Source organism: Selaginella moellendorffii, unplaced genomic scaffold (assembly GCF_000143415.4).
Source record: "Selaginella moellendorffii unplaced genomic scaffold, v1.0 SELMOscaffold_27, whole genome shotgun sequence".
NCBI lineage: Eukaryota > Viridiplantae > Streptophyta > Lycopodiopsida > Selaginellales > Selaginellaceae > Selaginella > Selaginella moellendorffii.
This window is the reverse complement of record NW_003314288.1, coordinates 129,718-154,945: the sequence shown is the minus strand read 5'-3', so window position 1 is coordinate 154,945 and position 25,228 is coordinate 129,718. Positions and strand designations below refer to the sequence as shown.

General features: G+C 46.0%; 2 protein-coding genes across 2 annotated transcripts; one reads left to right on the top strand and one right to left on the bottom strand.

Annotated features, from left to right (window-relative positions):
* The first annotated feature begins 17,592 nt into the window (after positions 1-17,592).
* Positions 17,593-19,337, top strand: LOC9629387. The gene is made up of 7 exons (XM_002975334.2): positions 17,593-17,670; positions 17,855-17,932; positions 17,994-18,041; positions 18,138-18,215; positions 18,276-18,429; positions 18,501-18,865; positions 18,989-19,337. The coding sequence occupies exons 1-7, from the start codon at positions 17,593-17,595 to the stop codon at positions 19,286-19,288; spliced, it is 1,101 nt and encodes a 366-aa protein (XP_002975380.2). The 3' UTR covers positions 19,289-19,337.
* Positions 19,277-24,415, bottom strand: LOC9629386 (formin-like protein 8). The gene is made up of 11 exons (XM_024680237.1): positions 24,036-24,415; positions 23,868-23,943; positions 23,739-23,816; positions 23,507-23,688; positions 23,357-23,418; positions 22,588-23,307; positions 21,533-22,500; positions 20,978-21,256; positions 20,720-20,916; positions 20,419-20,654; positions 19,277-20,365 (listed from the first exon to the last, which is right to left on the bottom strand). The coding sequence occupies exons 6-11, from the start codon at positions 22,753-22,755 to the stop codon at positions 19,598-19,600; spliced, it is 2,616 nt and encodes an 871-aa protein (XP_024536005.1). The 5' UTR covers positions 22,756-23,307; positions 23,357-23,418; positions 23,507-23,688; positions 23,739-23,816; positions 23,868-23,943; positions 24,036-24,415; the 3' UTR covers positions 19,277-19,597.
* Between the last annotated feature and the right edge of the window lie 813 nt (positions 24,416-25,228).

Below are 25,228 nucleotides of genomic sequence, written 5' to 3'. Positions count from 1 at the left end.
GGCGAGGATCCGCGCTACATACGTTCCTCCGAATGCCACTCTGCATCTGAGAGATGAGCTGAGTAGGCTGAAGCAGACTGGAACCATCCAGGAATATGTGAATGGGTTCATGGCAAAGAGGATACTTGTCACGGACATGGGGGATATGGATGCGTTCCATGCCTTTATATCAGGTTTGCAAACCTGGGCTCGCGGTGAGGTGATGCGCTGGAACCCGACCAACTACAAGGAAGCGTTGGATGCGGCCATCAAGGTGCATTTCAACGATAACCTGCGAAAGGGGAACACGACGGGGTCGGGATCCACGTTTCACAAAGGGGCCAAACCGAGGGGAACATATAGCAGGGGGAAATTCAAGAAGAGTTTCTCTAAGAATGAGTCCTCGGGATTTCGGAAAGGCAAATCCGGTGGCCAGCGAGCAAGTACGTGGGGGAGTCAAGCGAAAAGAGACAAACCCACGGATAAGAAGGTCAAGTCATATAGCAGCGTGGGAAACAACGTATGCTATAACTACGGTGAAGCGGGACACTTTTCGAGGGAATGTCCCTACCCGAAGAAGGCCAGAGCCAATATGGCCATCAAGTCGGGCGAAGTCCAAAATGAGGTATGTGATCCAGTCCCTGACTCAAAGTTACTCATTACACGAGCAACTTTGGTAGAGAGTCGTTCGCGACATCTACTAGCCCTCCGAGGGAAGCTCGGAGGTAGCTTTGTTAAGATCCTTATTGACACGGGTGCTTCGGATAATTTTGTGGCTGCAGACATAGTCCGGCAAGCCGGACTAACGGTGCAGCGGCTAGGCGAACCAAGGACTATAGAGTTTGTTCAAGGTAGCCAAAGCACCGATGAGGTACTTCGACAAGCGAAAGTCGAAGTAGGGACATGGAAGGTAGACATGGATTTCACCGTGTTGGACATGGCGGGATTTGACGTGATCTTCGGAATGGATTGGTTCAATCGGTTCGTGGTAGCCCTACATGGACAAGGTAGGAACCTTGTGGTACTGGCGAATGCCCAAGGAAGAAGATCTAGGGTGGAAGCCCAGGATCTAAAGGTAGGGCAAAGCAAGGCCAAAGAATCCTGCTTAAACCTGGTGTCCACGAGAGGACAACTCACTAAAGGAACTAAGGCGGCCTTTTTGTGCTTACTCTCGGTGAAGAGTGACAAAAAGACAAGAACGGAAGAAGTGCCTTTAGTGATCCAGCGGGTGTTGGACCAATTCCAGGATACCATGCCGGAGGAGCTACCGGCGGGGCTGCCCCCAGCACGACCGATAGAACATAAGATTGAGCTGGTCGAGGGTGCTGAGGCAGTGGTTCGTCCCCCTTATCGTTTGAACGAAAAAGAACTCAAGGAGCTCAAGTGCCAACTAGAGGAGTTGGTGGATAAAGGGTATGTTAGGTTGAGCAAGTCGCCGTATGGGGCGCCGGTGTTATTTGTGAAAAAGAAAGATGGATCTATGCGCATGTGCATAGACTACCGCTTGCTCAACAAGTATACAAAGAAGAACAAGTACCCTTTGCCAAGAATTGAGGACCTGTTCGATAGGTTGGGAAAGGCAAAATACTTCTCGAGGATTGACCTAAGGTCAGGATACTACCAGATCAGGGTAGCCGAGGAAGATGTCGAGAAGACAACCTGTCGAACGAGGTATGGGAGCTTTGAGTTTCTGGTGATGCCCTTCGGGCTATGTAATGCGCCGGCAACGTTTTCGGCGCTAATGAACCACGTCTTTGTACCCTATCTGGATCACTTCGTGGTCGTCTATATCGACGACATCCTGATCTATAGCGAGACGCTAGAAGAGCATGCCGAACACTTGGCGAAGGTGTTTGAGAAACTAAGGGAACACAAGCTGTATGCTAAAGAGAGCAAATGTGACTTTGCTCAACAAGAGGTAAAGTTTCTCGGGCATGTGGTGGGCCAGGACGGGCTCAAGGGGGACCCGGAGAAGGTCCAAGCGATCCAGGAATGGGAGCGACCATCGAATGTACATGAGTTGAGGGCGTTCCTGGGGCTATGCAACTACTATCGAAAGTTTATCAGACACTATTCGAGAGTAGCCCTGCCCTTAACGGACCAAACAGGAAAAGGGAAGATGGTATGGACAGCAGAATGCGAGGCGGCATTCGTCCACCTCAAAGGGAAGTTGAGAAAGGCTCCCGTATTGGCATTGCCAGACTTTGGTAAGGACTTTGAGGTAGAAACGGATGCTTCGGACTTTGCGTTGGGCGCAGTTCTGAAGCAAGACAACCATCCGGTAGCGTTCTTCTCGAAGAAGCTGGACAAGGCTCAACGGAAGTGGCCTGCCCATGAGAAGGAATTGTTTGCGGTGGTCAAGGCACTCAAGGAGTGGCGACACTACCTTGGGAGACACTTCAAGGTTTACACGGACAATGTGGCAACGAAACACTTCTTGTCACAGCCCGACCTAAGAGGGAAACAAGGTCGGTGGGCCAATGCCTTGGCTGAGTTTGATTGCGAAATTCTGTACAAGCCTGGGAAGAGCAACATCGTGGCGGATGCGCTAAGTCGAAAAGCGAGCTTGAAGTTGGCAATATCCAGCGCAACAGCAACCTTCTGGGACGATGTGCGGACAGCATATGAGAACGATGGTCTAGCACAAGAAGTGTTGCTGAGGAATCTAGAGGCGCGGGAAGCTCACCAGAGAGGTGAGCTGCCAACGGAAGAGAAAACGGGCTATGCGGAACGCAACGGACTCATTTATTACAAGCAAACGAGGGTGTATGTTCCAGAAGGGGAACTAAGGAAGGTGGCCTTAGAAGAGTGTCATGACGGACCTCTTGCGGGACACGGCGGAGTGCCCAAGACGATGGGCTTACTCAAGAGGAAGTACCATTGGCCAGATATGGCTAAGGACGTCCAAGACTATGTAAAGACATGTCCAACATGTCAGCAGGTCAAAGCCGTGACTAAGGCTAGTGGGGGCTTGTTGCAAAGCATCCCAATTCCAGATCGCCCATGGAAATGTCTTACGATGGACTTCATCACGGGACTACCCCCAAGCGAGGGGTTCGATGCGATATTCGTGGTGGTGGACCGATTTTCAAAGATGGCACATTTCATACCCACCACAACGGACGTGGATGCGGAAGGTGTGGCGAAGCTGTTCTTTGAACAAGTGGTTCGAGTGCGGGGAAGGCCGGAAGAGATTATCTCAGATCGAGATAAGATCTTCACTAGTAGGTTCTGGAGGACACTCCTAGAACAGTATCGCACCAAATTGAAATTCAGCACAGCCTATCACCCACAGACAGGTAATGGGTATTAAGTCAAGATTGATGGCACTAACACTTCTTGACAGACGGACAAACGGAAAGGGTGAATAGGCAGCTGGAGGATTATTTGCGATGCTATGACTCGGGAGACCAGACCGACTGGGTAAGTCATTTGGGACTTGCGGAAATGTGTTATAACAACTCACCACACTCAAGCATCGGGGTGAGTCCATGGGAAGTCATCAATGGGCGAGCTATTGAAGGTCCTGTGGAACTCGGCGTGGCCGAGTATCATGGAGAGTTACCCGCAGTGGAGGCATTCACGGCGGAAAGACTCAACATTTGGAATCTAGTGAGGGATTCCTTGGAACGGGCTCAACAAAGGCAAACTAAGTACGCGAACCAAAAGCGTCGGGATGTGGAGTTCCAAGCTGGGGAGAAGGTGTGGCTGAACACCAAGAACCTCAGACTACCAAGCTGGATCAGCCGAAAGTTGACCCAAAGGTAAAGACGCATGTATTCCTGTAAATGAATTGATCTTGAGTTCCTTAAGCAGGTTCGCGGGGCCTTATGAAATTGAGGCACAAATCGGTAAAGTGGCTTACCGACTCCGACTTCCTCGAGAGATGGGGAAGATGCACCCAGTGTTCCACGTGAACTTACTCAAGCCGTACTTTGAGGATCCGCTTCGCAAGGACCAAGTGAGACCTTTACCTGAGGTTATCCAAGGGGAAGAGGAATACGAAGTCGAGGCCATCCTCAATGCGCGCAAGAGCAAGCGACAAGGACGCGAGGTGAGAGAGTTCCATGTGAAGTGGAAAGGATTTCCACACTGCGAAGCAACATGGGAACCGGAGGAGAACCTAGCGAACGCGCGAGATCTAGTGGAGGAATTTCTGCGAGGCAGAACTCTATGTACTTATGCAAAATTCAATTAAAAATATCAATTTGCAAAGTTGAGCAAATGGCATATGTTGGGACCCGAAGGCGCGCCAAAGGTAAGCTAATTAGCATGGGTTGGATAGGTCGACCAGGCGTAGGGCACTACGCCCGACTCCCTGCGGGGATGTCGAATCCGTAGACGTATTCTACGGAGGTTGGGTTCGAGTCCCAACCCCCTAGTAAAGCAAGGCTGGGTTCAAGTCCCGACCCTATACTAGGGCGTGGTGAGGTGAGGAATATAGGGACACCTATATTCCGTTGTCATGGGCTCTTGGCCGGGGAGGCTAACTTAGGCACACCGCTAAGTGGGGGGATGCCCCCGGAGACATGGACAACAAGTCGTAGGATAAGACGAGACGTTCGATGTGGGCATCGAACTTCTTCTATGGGTGGTGGAGTTGTAAGGAACCGACTCCCCGAGATGTCGCAGGCTAAAGGATCCCCAAAAGCTTGACCGAAGTGACAAAGAGTTCATCGGATGGGACCAAGTCGAGGGTCGAGTCCAAGACTGACTCTAGGACCGAGTTCGAGATAGAGTCCGGAATCGAGTCCGAGACCGACTCGGGGACCGAGTTCGAGTCCGAGTTCGAGACCGAGTTCGAGACGGAGTCCGAGATCCGAAATCGGGTCCAGGACCGAGTCCGAGGTCGAGTCCGAGGTCGGGTCCGAGATCGGGTCCGAGATCGAGTCCGTGATCGAGTCCGAACCCGAATCCGAAGTCGGATCCGAAATCGGGTCCGAGATCGAGCCAGAGACTAAGTCCAAATACTAATACGGGTCAAGGGGTGAAAGCCCAAAGTGTGCGTCTCCCAGGGGGGGGGGGCTGCAGGGGGTTCCAAAAGTATAGTAGGGATAGTGAGGTCCAGGAACCAGTTTTGAAGGGACTCTCCAGTTGGGCTTCCAAACCGACTTGAGGTTGGGACTGGGACTGAGGGGCCTTGGGTGGGAGTGAGCATGGACTTGGCTGGTGCCGGAGGGGCCATCCAAGGAAGTGCTCAAGAGCAGCTCCCACTCCCGAAAGGGAAACCGATTGCGGTGCTCCCGGCTCATGTGGAGTGGTGCCCCACTTGAGTACCATGCGGCTCATTGGTCCTCGCCCTTCCTAGGGGCTTGGGCCTTCCTTCGGGATGGAAGTGGGGGGCGAGAGGTACCCATACCGGGCCGCTAGGCCACGGTGTTTCGCCCCGGCGTCCCGAAGCAAGCGTTGCACTCAAGACTTGGGATTTAGAGGGTCCCATGATCAAGTCTTGTGGTACCAAGGGATGTTAGGAACCTGGAAGCTTGGTGTGCTTGGCTGCTTGTGCTTGCGGGGAGTGTAGCCGAACCTTAAGTCCAGTCTAACCCGGGGAGGGGGATTGGGAGTGATTTGGGAATCCATGGAAGGATGGCTAACACTCCGTTGCTCGTGCAGTGAGTAGCTGAAACCAAGTAGGAGCTGGTACCATAGGCGAGAACCTTGGCAAGGGAACTTAGCAAAAGCCAAGGCAGTGTTGGACGGATAGGCGAGGTAAGCTGGCAAAGTGGAAAGGAAAAATTTGTGGCTTACAACTAACTCCTGGTACTAAGGGAGGCTTGGGGTGAAAGCCCAAAGTGTGTGTTCCTGGGGCGGGGGGATATGGGGGGTTCCAAATATATAGTAGGGATAGTGGGTAGGTCGGGCATGGCCGACTAACCTGAGGCATAGTTTAGCTCCCACTTGTGTGCTTGTCCTTGTTCTGCGTCCGGCTTGGGTCTAAGCCCAAGCTCCACACCATGCTAGCTGGTAGAGTACCCATATCCTCGCGTTAGGCCACCGGTATGCTGAAATAGTGCCAGACTCCGTTTGGCTCCGTTTTGCATGCTAGTCCTGGCATTGGGATGTTGGTTACTCTAGGATTGTTCTAAATCGCTCCGGGCTCCTGTCCCTTTGTTCCTTGGGCTGTATGCTCAGGAGTTGTTTCATGGTTCGGTTTCGTCACTCCTTGGCTCCATGCGTGGGAGTTTGGCACCGTTCCTTCATTCAGTGGCCCAAGGCCCTGAACCTTGGGTTCCACACCACTGTCCTTTGGACACGTGGCATGTGACACATGGCATCTGTCACGTGGCACAAAGAGGGTTTAGGTTCCGCTTCGTGGTGTTATCCTATGGTAAATCACCATAGGATAAAGGGCCAAAACCACGTGCGCTACATTTGGTATTAGAGGACGAGTCTCAGCGAGTACTATTCAATGAGATTGGGCAACTAGTCTCGTTGCATATGTAGAGATGAAAAGAATGATCCGAGTGGGTACACGTTTGGGTGCAAAAGCTTTGCAATGGTTCCTTGGGTATGGATTTAGTTACCTTTTTTTTTTTTTAATACCATGATAATGTGAGTTTGCTCTTAGGCTCACAAGGAGGATTGAGTTGTTCCATGTATCATGGGTGAAAGTAAACTTTCCCTGGGTTTGCTATGAGTGGTAAATAGGCTAGTCCGTAGCTATTTAGCACCGCACTAATAGATCCTTCCTAGGCATGATTATGGGTGAATCAATCAAGACTGTGGGGATTGGTCTATTGGTTCAAGTAATCATTGCCGTGCTCTCTCATAAACTTTTCTTGGATTGGACTGAAGGCAGTACGAATGCAAGCTTGAGGTTTGGTCAAAGATGAGACCGAAAAGAGAGTCGTCAGGGACGAAAGATCAAACACGTAAATCATCTTACTCTTCTTGGAGAGATGATTAGCAATGAAGTGTTAACTCATTGCTCGTATTCACGTTATGCAATCAAGAGTCCCTACCTTGATGCATGTTGGTTATGGTGGTCTTACAAGTAGTGAGTTATGGGATGGATAATGGTGAAGCGCTATACCATTTTATCTAGGCTTGGTATTAGAAGACTTGGGTTACAATGCTTAATTCTTTTATGAGGAACCTTACTATTGCTCTCTGAGTAGCTTGGTGTTGGATTAGTTTTGAGTTTGGTCGGAAAGAGAGTGGCATGAGTTTGCCCATGTTGTGAACAAAAGTTAGTGGTCTTCGGTGTTATAAATCTCTATTGGTGGGGTGTGGCATTTATGTTGCATTTTGTCGAATTGAGTTGGCACTTGATAGTCACATGAACCTTTGAAATAATGACATTGGCATTGCTCATGGTGTTGTTTAATTGATGATCAAGTCATTGTGATATTTATATCATATCCATGTGATAATGAGCAATGCGTTTACGAAGTTGCTTGGTTAAACAATGATCAACCCCAAAGTGGTTGATAGTGAAGCTAGTCTATTTACATATAGTAGCATTGTAGTAGCTTTGATTGGATTTTTAATGGTGGTCCATTATGCTAAGCTTAAATTGGTTCCTTGTTCTTGAGGGTTTGCCCATAAGGTGTTGGAAAAAGGGTTGTAGCATTTATTTGTATACCTCATTAGTTGATCCGTTAGCACTTGGAGTAGATTGTTGGATGGAGACAGTGTGTAGTTGAGGCATTGACATCACTAGCACTAGTGTTGGTGGAAGTGGCATTGTTATTTTGAGTGATGAGGAATTCTCCTTAAACCTTGATTTTCCATGTCATTTTTCTTATTAGTGTTTTGGCATCATATTGGATCTTGAACATGATTGAAAAAAAGTGTTAGTGCAATGTGGATATTCAAAGATGTGGTCTTCGTGATCAAGCCTTGGGTGTTCACTTTGCATTTTGCGAACATCAGTGTTGGATGTCGGAAAAATGGGCAAAAGATGTTTGATGCTTAAACATGCTATGAGTCATGAGAATTGGTATTGAAATGAACCTATATGAAGTTGTTGGTAGAAGGAAGTTAGTTGAGTCTTGAAAGTTTGTATTCCTGGATTGAGAGTCATTCTTTCTCTATGATGGAAATTTTTCCACAAATTTTCTTAGGTTTTTCCAATGGCTGATCTGTCGGTCACTTTGCTTGAAAACCATTCTGTTTTTGTAAGCCAATACAAACTAGTGAAAGGGTTGGAGTTAACTTCGGTTAGCCTAGACCTTAGTATGTAGTTTGTATGATGCAGCCCGAAAGGGATGCTAACTTTTGGGGCTAAGGCAATTGAGTTGGATAGAGTCTAGAGTCGGTGTAGAAAAGTGGTTGTTGTGTTTTTCTAAGAAAGGTGACCTTTGTGCCTTTCTTCTATAAGCGTTGTGCTTGGTGGTAGTTTGCATCTTGCATTTCGTTAAACTCTATGAGAGTAGTAAGCTCTCACTGATCTTGACTTGGTCTTGGTGGCCCTACACCTTGGCTAAGGATGGTGATGTCCAACTTAGTTATTTGAGTTTGAGGTGTTGGTACCCATACTATAGCTTTGTCTATAAGGAGGTTGTGTACCGATATGAGTCCATCTCATAGTCTTCACTTTAGTTTCAACTGAGTGTTGATTATGCGTAGCTAGCCTCTTCAAGGCATGCTCAGAGCTAGTGGCTAAATGTTTTAGTGAGTTTATTACGGTTGAGTTGGATTCGAGTAGTCATTTGGTTGGTGCTTGTCCATGAACTTTTATCTCGTACCTGGGGTATCACATTCATGTTGGATAAGTATATAACTTGATGATAAAAGTTGGTGTTTGGGTCTTGTGAAGGCAAGTTGAGGAGTGATTGTTAGTTGCTTTGCGACTAGTGATTACTTGTAGACTTAGTCGAGGACTGTTGACACTTGCTTTGCTCGATGATGATTTAACAGTGATGGGCTTGTTTTACCAGATGGTGTTGTGGAGGATCGTGTCGTTAGACTTACATGGGTTTTCCATGTTGGCATATTGACTCTACCTCTGTTAATATCATTTAGTTACATTTAGTCCGTAGTGTTGGATTTCATTGAGTCATGGATGTGGTGAATCACACCTTGATGATGTGTTATCTGTAGTTGAGTATTGTTGAAGGATTAGTCTCGGATATTGAGTAAAGTATCTTTGACTTTGGCTAGCTTGGTTGTTAGAGAGTTTTGAGTGGTGATTCACTCTTGCTTTCTTCTAGCTTTGTTCTGGTGTTGATGGCATTGAAGTGATGCCTTATTGTTGACATTGTTGATATTGAGATATGAGTGAAATGAGATATCCTTCCAAAGATTAATATTGAGTTTCATTAGTCTCGATAGCAATAGTGTTGATGATTTGGTTGTAGCTTTGTGTTATTAGCATTCGCACATTTGCTAGTTAGCAACTATGTTGACATTCAAATGAACTGAGTGGCAAGTTTGAGTTAGTTGTGTTCTAAACGAGATTATTTAGTAGAGGTTGAGCTTTAGCTTTTCCTTGAAAGGTGATTTAGTCGTGGACTATGCTAACTCTACAAGAGGAAAAGTTAGTGATTGATATTAGAATGTTTGAGTCTTTGTTGGATTTGAGTTCGGGATATATCGATCATTGATGATTCTCCTTTGCTTGTTACAAAGTGAGTTACGTCTTACTATAGATGGATTCATAGAAGATCATTTAATGATCACTTGTTGAGCATAACTCCATTGTGCTTAACTTTTGGATTGATGCAAATATGCTCTTCATTAGCTTGAGCATTATAAAGTTTGGCTTATGGATGTGTTGAAGGGGATATTGTGGGTTATACCATGATTTCTTCTTTAGCATTGAAGTTAGTTCCTACAAGACTCGTGATCATTTATTAGGCAAGACTTAACTATAGGCTTCTTTGAACTTTCGGTTCCTTGAGTTTTTATGCTCATTGTTCCATTTGTTTGAAGTTGTTGGGTAAAGCATTTTGGCTCCTAGCTTCGATGTTGAAGTTAGCATTTATATCTAACAATCATTGGTGATGATTGACTATCATCTAGGATAATTGATTATCCTTGGCAAAAAGTTTTGCTTGATTATTGTTGGTATAGAATGATTTGCCATTTTTCGGGATGGTGGATTCCTTCTTAGCTGATGATTTTGCATCTCTTTATTGATAGGATGATTGTTAATCTTTCATGATGGTTAGTTGATCTCTTTGATGGTTTATAGCTTTTTCGTAATACCACATATTCTTTGTGGTTTGCTTTGGATTGGTCTTTTGGGTTTGAGACATTAGTAGGACGTTGCTGACACTTGCTTAGGCAACTTGACTTCCTTGGTATTGTTGACTGGGATCTATTCAGATTGGCTGATGCAATGGTTGGCATGACTACGTGTTTGTTGGTCTTACCACATTCATTATGTTTTGTTGATTGTTGCTCGAGTTAGTTTCGATAGATTAAGATGTTATCTCCTTTAGGTGATACATTCGCGGGCTTTGTGCTTGTTAGTCAATGATACTTTGTGTTCCTTGAGTTGTGTTTTGTGAATTGTTTGGCATGCTATCTGCCATTTTCGATAGTTAAGTTTCATCATTGAGTTTACTTAATGATATACTTGCTATTGAATTTTTTTGGATGGTGAATTTTATGTTATCCAATAATAGTGATCTTGGTGGTTCCTATACTATAATACTAGTTTATCGGATGATAACTTACTTGGAATACTTTTGTGTTCTAATCTAAGCTTTATTCATTGATAATTAAATCTCTAAGATATCATTGTCTATGACTTTGATATGGTCCCTATATTGATCTTTAAGTTTGGGCCAGTATAGGCAAATTGGCTTCGACACTTCGTGTGCATGGTGAAATCTCTAGTCATGGGGTAGCTACTATCGACTGGTCACATAACCCGCCTCTTTGTCGCTGTTTCTTATTCCGTTAAAAGGGCGTGACTGTGTAAACAACTCTAACTGCCTGTTTACAGTAGTCTATCTAAACCTTACTGACAGGTTTAGTTTCTTTGCTCAGGAGGGTTGGGGCCTCTAGCTTCTCTCTCTATGTCCTTGCGGGCAGGGGCATATCACACTTTTGTAAGCTGAGTGACTCCCAGAGCAGCAATGGTGGTTGACTCTGTTGGTCATTTCCTTGTCGGTAATGGCTGGAAGGTGTCTGAGTTGGTAGCGCATCCGCATTAGACAAAGAGGTTACCCCTTAACTCATTTAAGTTGGTGCATTTCTCATATAGTGTGAGTACTGTGAACTTTTTATGGAGTTGTTTCCTTGGTGGTATTCTAGACTTGAGTATGCATCAACGAGGACATCGATCTTCCCTAGGGGGGGAGAGTGTCGCGAATGTGACTTGCAATACCGACCTCCTGCCATCGTAGCAGTAAGGAAAGAATATCCGAAAGGACTAGCCAACAGGTAACTTTCGATACCCATGGACCCGTTATCAGTTCCCACTTGAGCTAGTTGAGAAACTGGTCAATGACCATGCACTTAGATTGGATAAACATAAGGTAGGAACCCTATGTGTTTCTTGCTAAGTATACTCGGCCTAGTTTAACAAACTTGAGTCATTGGCTTGCACTTGCTAGTATCAAGAACCCCCGTGATATTGAGATTGGTCCCTCAACATCACTAGATGATAGTTTACCATGTCTGCCAAACACCCTCGCTATTATGCCCTTTGTGTTAGTCTCATTTTGGTCCCAAATGTTATTTATGGAAAGTGTCCAGATTTGCTCATTTGGCATATCTACAGAATGTAGAGATTGTTCTGAACACAATGGTGTTCATCTCGTGTCCAAATTTGCAATTTAGGAACATTCCATATTTAGTAAGTTTCAAGCTTGTCCCAGAGACTAACTCCTGATACTAAGGGAGGCTTGGGGTGAAAGCCCAAACCGTGTGTTCCTCAATGGGGGGGGGGGGGGGGGCTATGGGGGGGGGGGGCTATGGGGGGTTCCAAATGTATAGTAGGGATAGTGGGTAAGTCGGGCATGGCTAACCAACCTAAGGTATAGTCTAACTCCCGCTTGCGTGCCTGTCCTTGTTCTGTATCCGGCTTGGGTCTAAGCCTAAGCTCCACACCATGCTAGCTGGTAGAGTACCCATATCCTCGCGTTAGGCCACCGGTATGCCGAAATAGGCTAGACTTCGTTTGGCTCCGTTTTGCATGCTAGTCCTGGCATTGGGATGCTGGTTACTCTAGGATTGTTCCAAGTTGCTCCGAGCTCCTGTCCCTTTGCTCCTTGGGCTGTATGCTCGAGAGTTGCTTCGTGGTTCAGTTCCGTCACTCCTTGGCTCCATGCTTGGGAGTTTGGCACCGTTCCTTCATTCAGTGCCTCAAGGCCCTGAACCTCGAGTTCCACACCACTGTCCTTTGGACACGTGGCATCTGTCACGTGGCATAAAGAGGGTTTAGGTTCTGCTTCGTGGTGTTATCCTATGGTAAATCACCATAGGATAAAGGGTCAAAACCACATGGGCTACAATCACACTATTAATCTTCTGAATTGTCTAGGGAGAAGTCATTGGTTCACCAAGTTAAATTTTGCTTCTAAGTACTGACAAGCGCCAATAGCTGAGGAAGATATTCTCAAGATTTTTTTTCATATACCATTTTGTTTGTATGAATTTTTGGTGATGCCATTTAGTTTTAATAACACTTCAGAAACTTTCCAACGTATGATAAACAAAGTTTTTACTATATGCTAGAGGTGACTATTAGCTTTATCAATGATGTTTTGATCGACATGGGAGTAACATATCCAGGACATTTGTAACGTGTTAGATTAGCTATAAAAAATTGGTTTAAAGCTAAAACAGTCAAAGTGTGTGTTTGGGTCCAAAGACAAGACTTATCTTGGGTATGATATATCTCGTGAAGGTTTGCAAGTTGATCTTGATAAACTTGTAGTTATTCTTAAGTTCCCTACTGTAAGCAATTAAATTTTCCATTCTACTTTAGTCACTTAACCACACCTTCCACCACCTAGAGGAGTCTCACTCACAACCTCCGTAACTCCTATTTTGGACTTGGGCATGCTAGCCCCGAGAATGGCATCCCCGCCACTCAACCTTTGCACTTGGCCCAAGTGCTCCACGTGTCCAATCCTATGACCAACACCCAAAGGTACTACGGACATATCGGCTCGTTATGCTAAGGCCATGCCCATTCACCTTTGCCACATTTGTGGTCTAATACCACTTACATCGCAATCCCGTCTCTCAAATACTGGGCCATCCGTCCATGAGTGACCATCCTAGGTCCACTCCTTAGCATCCTTAAGATGCCCGCAAACATGGGGAACAGCGTTCCCTAATATCCCTTTTACAGTCCCCACCAAGTCCCTTTTCTGCCCATGGCCGTGTTCGCCAACACTGCCACTCAGACAAGGCCCATAGGCCCGAACACTAAGTCCCACTGTCCTCTGGGACTTTCTCACCACATGACTGCATCATTGGGCACTACACTAGAGGACCACTCCTCTTCCTTTCCATAGTCTGGGACTTTGGGACAACATCTTGGAACACTATGGCCTTACACGAGCCTCATGGGTACTCTCCCCACCTTCCGCCTTTTGGTGCTCTAGCCATGGGCTTAGAGCGAGGTTCTGTTGAGCCACACTAGGTATCCAAGTAAGTAGTGCCACCCACACTTGGACTGGGAGCATCGACTATTCAATCTCCTGGGGGAACTAGAGCCAGCTTTTGAACACTTCACCAAGTTACCCTGCTTGTCGATCTGTATTCACTCTAGCTTTGGACTTCCCAATGGTTATCCCATCACCCAACACCTGGGTATAGCCTTCTTGGGCCAAACTGGCCTTTCTTAGCCAAATTGGCTCCACTGGAGTCCTCCCCCTGCTATACTTTTGGAGCTCACCAAACCCCCTAGGGTCTGGGAGATGAACGCTTTGGGCTTTCACCCTCTTAGACTTGAACTTGGACTCAGACTCAGACTCGGACTCGGTCTCGAACTTGGGCTTGGGCTCGGTCTCGGACTCAGGCTTGGGCTCGGTCTCGGCCTCAGCCTCGGTCTCAGTTTCGGTCCTATTCTCGGTCTCAGTCTCGGTCTCAGTCTCAGTCTCGACTTCGGACTCCATCTTGGGTCCTTCTTGGACTCCATCTTGAACTCCATCTCAGACTCCATCTCGGACTCCATCTCGGACTCCATCTCAGGTCCATCTCGGACTCCATCTCGGGTCCATCTCGGACTCCATCTCGATCCACCTCAGACTCCATCTCGGACTCCATTTCGAGTCCATCTCGAACTCCATCTCGGACTCCATCTCGGACTCCACCCAAGATGGAGTCCGAGATGGATCCGAGATAGAGTCCGAGATGGACTGAGATGGAGTCCGAGATGGACCCGAGGTGCCATCTCAGTCCATCTCGGGCTTTTCCATGTTTCATGTGTCGGTCCTCTTGTGTCTCTTTTCTAGAGACTCATTTATTACTCACTTCATGTTTGTTCCTCGAGCACTTCATTGGGAGTTCCACTCCCACTCTTGACCTTTCAAATCGGAGCTTTTAGTCCAAATGTTTTATACCATTTGGTTTTCACTTCGGCCACTACCACATGGCACCCTTTTGGCTCCACTTTGGAGCTTAGGGATTTGTGTCTCACACCTACTTCAAAGTGTATGAATGATGTGAAATAAGTTTTAAGCAAGGTATAATATTTTAGTTGTTTCGTTGATCATCTTTTTAATTATACTACAATATCAAAAGCATTGCTAAAGTTGTCAACATCATCTTTCATGTGGTCCATGAACTGTGGTAAGTGTTTACAAAATTTAAAGAATTGTTGACACCTCCATTTTTGGTATATCCTGACTACACTCAACATTTCATTTTGTGCGTGGATGCTTCTGATATCGATCTTAGAGGTGTATTGATGCAAGAGAGATTGTATGTGCTTAGTCAATGCCATCCTATTACATATATCAACTATACATTACATTTAGTGAAGGTGAATTAATCTACAATAGAGAAGGAATGTTTAGCAACAATTTGGGGTTTCAAGAAACTTCATGTATATTACATAGTTTTTAGACACTAATAAAATGTGATTATACTACATTTACTTCATTATTAAAATGGAAGAACTTGGTTGGTCATACTATTTAATAGGTTTTGAAGCTTTAGATATGATTTTGATGTTGTTCATCACTTAAGGAGTTCTATGCTGATGCTGATGCTTTTTCTCGAGCTCCTTTTCTTTCTTCGCTTTCTTCTCATATTTTTTATGAGCCTATTATTCTAGCATTTGTAGATTTTTTAGATAAGGATTCCATGCCATCGGTAGTTATTGTACTTGATATTCAGTGTTCACAAAGTGCAGAGCTAAATTTACCTTCTTTTAATAAAGTTTTTTAGGCTTAAAAGATTAAGTTGTAGATCCAAAAGCTTGAGGATAGGTTTGAGAATCTTGCATCACTTATTGATGACTTGTCATTTTAGCATTTACATTCTCAATATTGAGAATGTAACCTTCTTTATTTTATGGGGACAGATCCTAATAATCATTTATGGCTGGTGCTGCCATATTCTATGCACTTACAAACTTAGTTAGATTAGATACTAAAGGAAAAAATATAGCTACTAAGGATGAAAGCCATATTCAATAAAGAATAGAGAATGATGTGTTGAAGAGTGCTAAGAATTTTTATGTACAAACTCAGAAGAAGGAAGGAGATCAACCCAATCATCCTATTAATTGCCCATTAATCTGAAGAGTAAGAAATGGACAATTTATTCTTTATGCAAAAGAGGATGATCACTAATAATATCATGAGGCAATCTATGAAAACAAAAAATCTACTTATAAATAAGCTTAGCTAGTCGCTCTCTGTCAATTGTGTTTTGATATAGCAAGAAATTGCCATTTTGGAAAACCAATTGACCATAATAAAGACATTGTCAAATCCCTAAGAAGGTGGAATATTAGTAAGGAAATTCATAAAGATATATTTTCAAGGTTCTTATGCTAAGCTTCAAAGGGGTCTATAATTGCAAATAGGTCCTTATTGAAAACATCATAATTTATCTTTACAATTTTTATTTCTGAAAGTGGAAAGTAATTAGGTGAATTTTCTATTTGGTCCCTCTTGCAACAACACAATATCCAAACCAAAATTTGAAATATCTACCTCAACAAAATACTACTTTATTTTGTTTGAATGAATAAAAACTAGAGAGAATGTAAATGTAAATTTAAGAAGGCTAAAAGAAGTCTAAGTAGCAAAAGACCACATAAAAAAGACATCTTCTATAATGAGTTACATCAGGAGTGTGATTTTAGAGGTTTGAATAAAGTACCAATAAAACTTCATAAATCCAAAGAAATATTAGACATCATAAATAGAAATTGAGTATTGCCACTCAAGAATAATAGAAACTTACTCTTGATCAATATCATTGAACATGCTAGTGAAGTGTTGAACAAAGAGATCAAAATTTTAAAGAATATAAGAAAAGATCTAATCAATCCTATATAAGAAGTCAGGGTGGAATATTGGCTAGGGTATATAGTGATTCAAAGCTTTACTTGACATGAAAACCATGGAATTCAAATTATGTACTATTGAACTTTGTTAGTATACCAATCTTTGGCTTGGAATGCTAAATAATTTGCAAGTGAAGTGTTGTATTGGATTGCTCTAATGTTTGATATGACTTCCCTAAAGTATCAAAATCCAATTAGAGTTGTAGTAGATGATTTGGGGAAGCTATTAATATCAAAATGTTCAAACTATCTGGAGCTCATTATTAAAAGAGAACAAAACTACTAATAAAATACTAAAATAATTTTAAAAAATGAATTTATATTGAACACTTTAAATACAAATTTTTACTTGTATAGAGGCTCTAGAAACTAATTTGGTCAACCCCAACCTAATCCAAAAAGTTAGTTTAAGTATGGGTGCATGCTAATTCTAGATGCCTATCGATGTGCATAGTAGGTCTTGAGTTTAAGTCCCATGAATAGAGGTTTAAGGTTCAATTCCAGTGGTGGTCATAGTGGTAAATATATGGCTTAATAAATAGAGATAAATAACAAACATGTGACAATAAATATATATAAATATATATTAAAGTTGTTATGATTATTATCACGTATATTCTCACAGTTTTTGGAAAAATTATTTTATATATTGTTTAAATAAACATTTAAGGGTAAAGATTGGTGCAAAAAAGGCTCTAAAAATTCTAAAATAAGTGTTACAGCAAAATTATCCTTAATTCTAACCACAAATTCCTGCTTGGCTGCTGGAGTGGTGCTCGTTCCTGCAAGCAGCTATAAAGAGGATTGTGCCTTCCAAAGGTGAAAAATAGAAGACATTATTTCAACACTCTGGATTCCTCAAGCATTATTACCTATACTTTAGCAACCACATGGCTACTCTCCATTACAAGTTACATCTTGGACTGTTTTTACCTTTCCCAGCTTTTTTGCTTCTTGGTGAACATGATGTGAAAACTACAAGCATACTATTCATTATAATGTGGTCAACAAACTTCCATAATGGTGTCAATTCTCACCCACCTCGTTATTGTACGAAAGAGATTCTAACAAAGATCCAACTTTTAAGCTTTTCTAGGTTACTAATCGCTTGAACTTCCAGGTTGACATTCTCAAGCTAACTTGGCATGATCACAACAACACAATGTGAGTGCAAATAGCCTCAAATGAACGATCCAAGCACTGACACTGCCACTGGATTTGCATATCTTTTCTCGGGTGATATATCAATCTTCGCATTTACAGTACGAATAAAGAAGCAGTACCCATTGAGTGATCCCCACCCAGCAAAAGGGAGATGCCGGACCACCCACAGATTCTGCCTTGCCCCAAGCCTTAAAGCATTCAAGGAAGACATTAGCAATTGCTGTTTTTCATTTTTTTATAAAAAAAACGATTTTTCTCTTTTATAGCTGACTCCTCCACTAGCTCCTTACTCCACCGGATAAGCCGGTCCGGCTGCTCTTCCTTGGAGTGTGGAAGAAGATGGAACAAGACCAACACCAGGTGAGTTCTTCTCCCAGCGGCAAGCTCTTTCTTCCACTGATCTAACTTTGTTCTTGTGTAGATCACTCAAGTAAACTCCTTCGTCTCCATCGTCTCTGGAGTCTTTGGGGTATCTTTCTCCCTTCTCTTATCTCACCCAGAAGCCCAGTAGCTCTCTCTCTCTCTCTCGATCGCTAGTGCACCATTCTCAGACTTGCTCTTTCAGGTAGTGATCAAGAATGGGTTATACCAAGCACTCTCTTCCCAGCTGGAGGCTCCTTTCAGACAAATCCCAGCCAACATGGTAACTTAAGTCGGTATAAGAGCTTCTCTATGATCCATGGTATCTGGCTTTGATCCTCAGCTGGGCTGCTTCCTGGTTGGATTCTTCACCAACAGCAACACATCTCTCCAAGTCGTGTTTGACAGTGTAACCAGTCTTGCGTTTTGGAACCAAGCTATGGCTACCAGCGCTCTCAACGGGAACTGGTTCTTCGCCCTCTCGAGTTTCATCACAGGTAACACTGCTATCAAGCTCATGGAAAGACTCTTGAGCACTGCAAACCATGTGTGCACATATGTAATGCAGGTCTCGAGCTCGCTTACATCTCTTACAAGATCGGCCTCGACACCGGTCTCATGTTCCACGACGCATTTGGATCGTCCACCGTCGCTCCCGAGAAGAAGAAGAAGAAGAAGATTTTTGCAGAGCCCAGCAAGTCCGTGGCCGCCACTTCTCTGTGGCTTCTCGTCGCAGTCCTGGCCGTGCTCGATCACCCAAGAAGAAAACTCTGGCTCGCCTGCCTCGTCGCGCCACTGGGAGCATGGACAAGGCACGCGCTCTCCGTGAAGCTCAACGATCATTGCAAGCTAGAGCTCTTTCCTTTGGGAACTTTGCTCGCTAATCTCTTATCCTCGCTCGCCACGCCAGGACTCCTTCTCGTAAAGATAACGGTACGTCCTAACGCGCTCTTTTGCAGTACACTGGGAAGTTCTCCCCCGCCACGGACACGGCGGTGTGATGTCTTCCTATATTCGCTGCTAAAATGTGTGCGACTCACTTTCTTGTTTTTCCAGGACCCAGCAGCGATCGTGCTAGTAGCAACAGTGGACGCTTTCCAGGGAGGATTCGTAGATAGCATGGCTACAATCTCCACAGTGATGGCCGAGGCACACTCTCTCCACAAGAACAGCGGCAAAGATAAAGCCTGGCGAGCATATCTTTACGTGCTGTTCACAATGGTGACTTGTTTTTGCGTGGTGGTGGCGTTAGTGGCGGCCATCACCTCCATCCCCACTAAGAGCTTCCCAGCCGTGCCCAACATCCAGGAATTCTCAAGCCCAAACGCCACTACTTCATCACTCTTCCTCGCTTAAGAGCTTCTCTTCACATAATATAGAAGTAGCCAAGTTTATATCGGTCAAAGGTCAACGAGAGCCGGTCCAGGGAGTTTGACCAGTGGTTCTTGGGTGATCTTCCAATGAATCTGGCGAGAATGACGAGAGTTTGTCCTCAAGGATCACGTCGATGGTGATTTCGTCGATCCTCTTCGGTCGCTCGGAAGCGATCCCAAGCTTCCACCGTACGAAGAAAGATATAGATGATCTTGCTCGGCGCGAAGAAACTTATGGATGACCTTGCTGGGCTCGCTAGAAGAAAGATATCGATGATCTTGCTTGGCTTGCTCATTTCTTCTTGCCGAATGTGTCCGCGCACGCTCGCTCCAGCATCACGATGAACTGGCTGACGATGTGGAAGATCTGGAACGCGGTGGCGTCGTCCTTCTTGGCATCGCCATCGAAGTAGACGTTGAGCTTCTTCACCGCCACCAGCACCGTGTCATACTCCTGCTTGACCCTCTCCACGCTGCTCACGGACCGTGACATAAACTTGGTCATCACGTCCAGGAACACGTCCTCCTCCTCCTCCTCCTCCTCCTCTCCCTTCTCCCGCGACGATGGTGCCGTGTCTCGCAACGCCGCCAGGCTCTTCTCGAGGCTTTGGAGCCCAGTAACCAGCTTGAACACGGAGTTCTTGAGCGTGTCGAAATCCTGCCCATCTGCCTTCCGGACGTTCTCCAGCTCCGCGTTGATCCCCAGGATGACTTGCGTGCCAATCTGCTTCAAGTCGTCTTGCATGTCCTGTCGCCCGGCTTTGTCGAGCTCCACCTGTTTGTTGTCGAGCATGAAGGAGGATGTACGAGCCGGGCTTTGCGCGGTGGGAGACTTGCGGGCCTGTGCGTTCTCCGCCCGGACTACCTCCTGGACGATGAAATGGAGTAATGAGGTCTTGCCATCGACGCTTTTGACGTCCGAGAGCTTCAGGAGCGAGTTGAGCTTGAAAGCCTGGGCATCGCCCCTGAATGTTCCCACGTTCATCCGGTTGCCAATTCTCAGGACGACTTGTAGTAGCTTCTTCAAGGACGGGCTGCCTTTGAGCTCAACGCATGCAGTCTGTAAGAGACGAAGATTGTTATTACAATGAGAAAGAGAAAAAACAAACGTACCTTGAAAATCTTTAGAGAATCCTCGACTTGCAAGAGCTCGTCCTCAAACTGCTCTTTGAACAGCATACTTTGAAGCCGTTGGAATGCGAAAGGAACTTCAATAATGCGCAAAAGGAATTGCTCCGCCAAGGTCAATTCGGCAAAGTTTCCCTTGAAATTCCGCAACCTGCGTTCCTCTTCATCGGTGGGTGCCATCTTCGTCAATGCCTCCAGTGATTCGACAGAGAGGCCGTCACCTGTTGCCAAAAGAGCATTAGTCTTTCATAATATAAATGCAACTAGGAAAAAGAAAAACACTAACCTTCCAACAATGCGTCTTTTACTTCTTCTTTTCTTAATCCTAGAGCACGAAGCTGAATTGCCATGGTATGAGCTTTCCTTGCGTCAATAAGCTGTTCTTTCTTTGGTTGAGCCGGCGCACGAGAAGCTCCTGCCAGCTTGCCACCAGCAGGCGGTGCAGCGAGGCCAAACAGAGACTCCATCATCTCTTCGTCAACTCTGTTGTACAATTCCAACGGTCAGATAACAGCAACAACGAAAACACTGCGCGTCTACTTACTCAAACGAGCCACTGATGTTGTTCCACACCATGGAGTGATCTGGATTGGCCTTGATCTTGTCCCAGAAAAGTGGTTTCAACTTCTGAGCTGTCTTGGCCTCTGAAGGTGAGGATGTCCCAACCGTAAGCTTTGGCTTGCCAAATGCAGGAGGGCCAGGAGGCGGCGCACCTGGCGGACCTGGAGGCGGTGGAGGGCCTCTCAAACCTGGCGGCGGCGGCGGACCGGGTGGTGGTGGCGGCCCCGGAGGCCTTGGACCCGGTGGAGGTGGTGGCGGAGCTCTCGAGCCTGGTGGTGGAGGTGGCCGAGGTGGCCCTGGAGGTGGTGGTGGTGGCGACGGACGCGGCCCAGGTGGTGGCGGTGGTGGTGATGGACGCGGGCCAGGAGGTGGCGGTGGTGGTGGTGGCGACGGACGCGGCCCAGGTGGTGGCGGTGGTGCTGGTGCTGGTGCTGGACGCGGGCCAGGAGGTGGCGGTGGTGGTGGTGGTGATGGACGTGGTCCAGGTGGTGGAGGTGGTGGTGGTGGTGATGGACGTGGTCCAGGTGGTGGAGGTGGCGGTGGTGGTGCTGGACGTGGAGGCCCTGGACGTGGTTGTAGCGGCCCCGGTGGTGGTGGAGGCGGAGGTGACGGTCCTGGCGGAGGTCCTCGTGGTGGTGGCACGGGTAGAGGAGGAGGAGGCGCCGCCGGCGGTAAGAAAGCCTGCATTCCTTCCCGGCTTTTTGTCACTTGATCGTATCTAGCAGCAGACGATCGCCTGTTTGATACTTGAGCCGGCAATGCGTGCATGGCTTGCTCCGCTTTCGAAACACCAGCCGTAGTCCCTTCTTCTTCGTCTGCCAAATCACTGTATCTCGAATTAGATCGAGCACCGGCTTGCTCTCGTTCCCCGGGTTGATCCAGATCATAGTCTCTAGAAAACCGAGTTCCAGCTTTCGGGCGATAGTGAGACGGAGGTGGCGGAAGGACCGCTGTCTTCGCTGGTGGAACCGAGTGTGAAGCACGTAGCACCGACACAGACGTAGGCGTGGACAGTCCGGAAGTATCAAACTGATTTCCCTTCGACGGAACTGGAGGAAGCCGGTGATGCGGAGGTGGCCGACGAGCTCCCTCGTCCGAATTCTCGCTCCAGTATAGACCCTTTGGTGGGATCAGCGGATTCACGTCCTTCTCGTTGCTGTGGCTGTTCTCATCCGGGACCAGCTTGGGCGTTCTAAACTTGCGGTAGCAGAAGAACAAAACTCCCACCACGATCAACGTAGCCACCACCGTAATGGGAACTGCCACGGCCACTGCCGCAGCACGCGAAGGGCTGGACGAGCTTGCGAGGCTTGTCACAGAGTTGGGAGGACTTGCCTGTGAGAACGATCGAGTACCTGGCATAGCTGGAGCCGGCGGAGGTACACGGCCTGGAATGCTGGCTTCGTCTAAGCCGTCACCGCTTGAGGATGGAGCTGGAGCTGGCGATACCGCATCGTCTTGTCCGAAAGGCCATCTAACGAATGGGACTTTGAGCCTTCGATTGACCTGGCAAGAAAGAGCAGATCAAACGCGCATTCTCTAGAGAGAGACTAAGAACAAGGAAGACAATTATTATATCTCGGGAACACATACCTCGACTGTTCTTAGGAAATTCCAGCGCAGCGAAGCTCCCTCGGCAACCGTGGCCTCGCAATTCACTGCTCTAGCATCACATTCTTTGCCGATCGAAGCCGCTGCCGCGTGAGCGATCGATAGAACCACGGCGACGAGAAATATCGCCCAGACTCTGTCCCTGTCCATCAATCCCTGCTAGAAACCCCTTGGCGAGGCGAAATCTCATCGAAAACCCTAAGCCGCAAGCCGCCTTGACAGCAGCGTTGAATCGGTCGCTGGCGCGCGCGATGAATGAGCCCCTCCAGAGATCTAGGAAGATTGGCGAGAGAAAGCTCTCTTCTAGAAAAACCAAGAAACCCTCGTATCTTACGAGCTTCCTCCGTGTAGACCAGGCCAGCCGAGAAGGAGCCGTTGGCCTCTTTTGACATTAAAGAGTCGCCGGTTCGAATCCGGTCAAGCAAAAACGCCACACAACGGTAGTCTTGGAGCGTTAAAATTCGTTAAGATTGGAGAGAAGCTCCAAACTAATGGGAGTTTCCCCAGTGATCGATTGTCAGTTCTTCTGTCAACGAGGAACTCTCATTAAATTCGATGGATGGAGTCTCCTTGTTTTGTTTCGTCCATAAGAGTGTTTCACGAGCGAACGAAACAAAAAAAAACGCTAGCTTACCATTTCTCGTGATGAGTTGAGCTAAGATCTGTCCTTGACAACGCGGAGCAGTCGTGTAAGATCAGAGACTAGAAAGAAAGAGTAAAGCTGAGAGTAATGGAGTAGCATAGAGAGAACCTGTTTGTTCTTGTCAAATCTCGTACAAACGAGGATAAGTTCCTCTCCACCCAAAACTTATCCTACAGGGATTGCAAAAGCTCGTTAGAATGTGGAGCTGTGAGAGCGGCAAAATTCCAGAACAGAAAGAAAAACACTAGTTTTGTTTACCATTTCTCGTGATGAGTTGAGCTAAGATCTGTTCTTGACAACGCGGAGATTTTGGTAGCAGTCGTGTAAGACCAAAGACTGGAAAGAAAGAGTAAAATGGAGTAGCATTAGAGAATCACCTCACAAAGGAGGATAAGTTCCTCTCCACCCAAGGGATTGCAAAAGCTCGTTAGAATGTGGAGCTGTGAGAGCGGCAAAATTCCAGAAAAGAAAAAACGCTAGTTTTGTTTACCATTTCTCGTGATGAGTTGAGCTGAGATCTGTTCTTGACAACGCGGAGATTTTGGTAGCAGTCGTGTAAGACCAAAGACTGGAAGAAAGAGTAAAGCTGAGATTAATGGAGTAGCATTAGAAAGAGTACCTGTTTGTTTTTCTCAAATCACCTCATAAACGAGGACACCATCATCTCCACCCAAAACTTATCATCAAGGATTTTCCTGCAGGGATTGGAAAAACTCGTTAGAATGCGGAGCTGTGAGAGCGGCAAAAATTCCAGAAACCAGGAAAACAGCACTGGGCCAGCGCACACCTGAAACAAATCCGAGAGCCCGCATCACACTAGAAAAACCAAGACAATGCTTACGAAGTTGAGCCTTTGGCGATTGTCACTACAAAATCTTCATGAACAACACTGTCGCTGCAATGACAAAACTAGGAAAAGAGAAAAGAAAAACTTGGGACACAAAGTCAACAAAAACAGGACACGCACGAAATAGATAAAACTCCAATTGAAGCGATTACAGCAATAGCACAAGACAATGCAGTTTGCCAAGCAAACTAAATGCTGGTATGATACAAGTCAAGGGATTGCAACGATAATTTGCTCACAGGATACAAAACACTGCCCACCTTAGCTGATAGTCGGGTTCTTGTCAGCCAAACTTGGTGTGACTGTCAATCAACAAACCACTGCAAAACAAAGAACTGCGCGTCAGCCAGCTTCTGTCTGTTATTTGCTTACCTTTCGCTTACCTTCACAAACGTTTTTCTCAATATGGCTTGTTTGGTTTGTTGTCTCGCTTGAGCTGAACTTTCAGCCGCTTTCCACTTAATTGAAACCCGTTCATGACATTGATGGCTGATTGAGCAGCCTCTGGCGAGTCATAGCTGACGAATCCTACAAAAGACGCACAGGGAGGATTTAGTAAACATCGCAGCGAAGAACAAGGCTCATTACCAAAACACTTGCTGATTCCGGTCGTTTTGTCGACAAATACTTTGGCGCTGATTACGTTTCCAAAAGACGCAAATGCTGTGGAGAGTTCTGAATCACCAAACTCGGCAGGAATGTGGTAGATAAACAGATTTGCCCCCGGTGGACCTGGAAAACAAAAAAATAGAGAAAACAATTTGGAACTCTAGAAAAACAAAAACAAACAACAAGCCGAGAAAAGTACCTTCAGCTTGAGGAGTAATGCTGGCTTTAGCTTTTGGAGCGACTGGAGTGGAGTTATAGCCGACAACGGCTGTAGTAGTGGCACCCGCATATGCTTGTCCCAGCAAAGCTCCTTGATATGCTAATGGATATTGTCGTCCAGCAACGTTGGAGAAAGCACTGTTTACATATCCAGCAGGCTGAACAGGAGTCAAAACCCCCGATCCTATGTCGGAGAGTGTTCCTGGTAGAGATTGAGTGGTTCCTGTTGTCATTCCAGAGATTAGTGGCTGGTTCTGAAGGCTAGAGGCTGGGTAAGGAACAATCCCGTATGTTGAAGCCTGTAG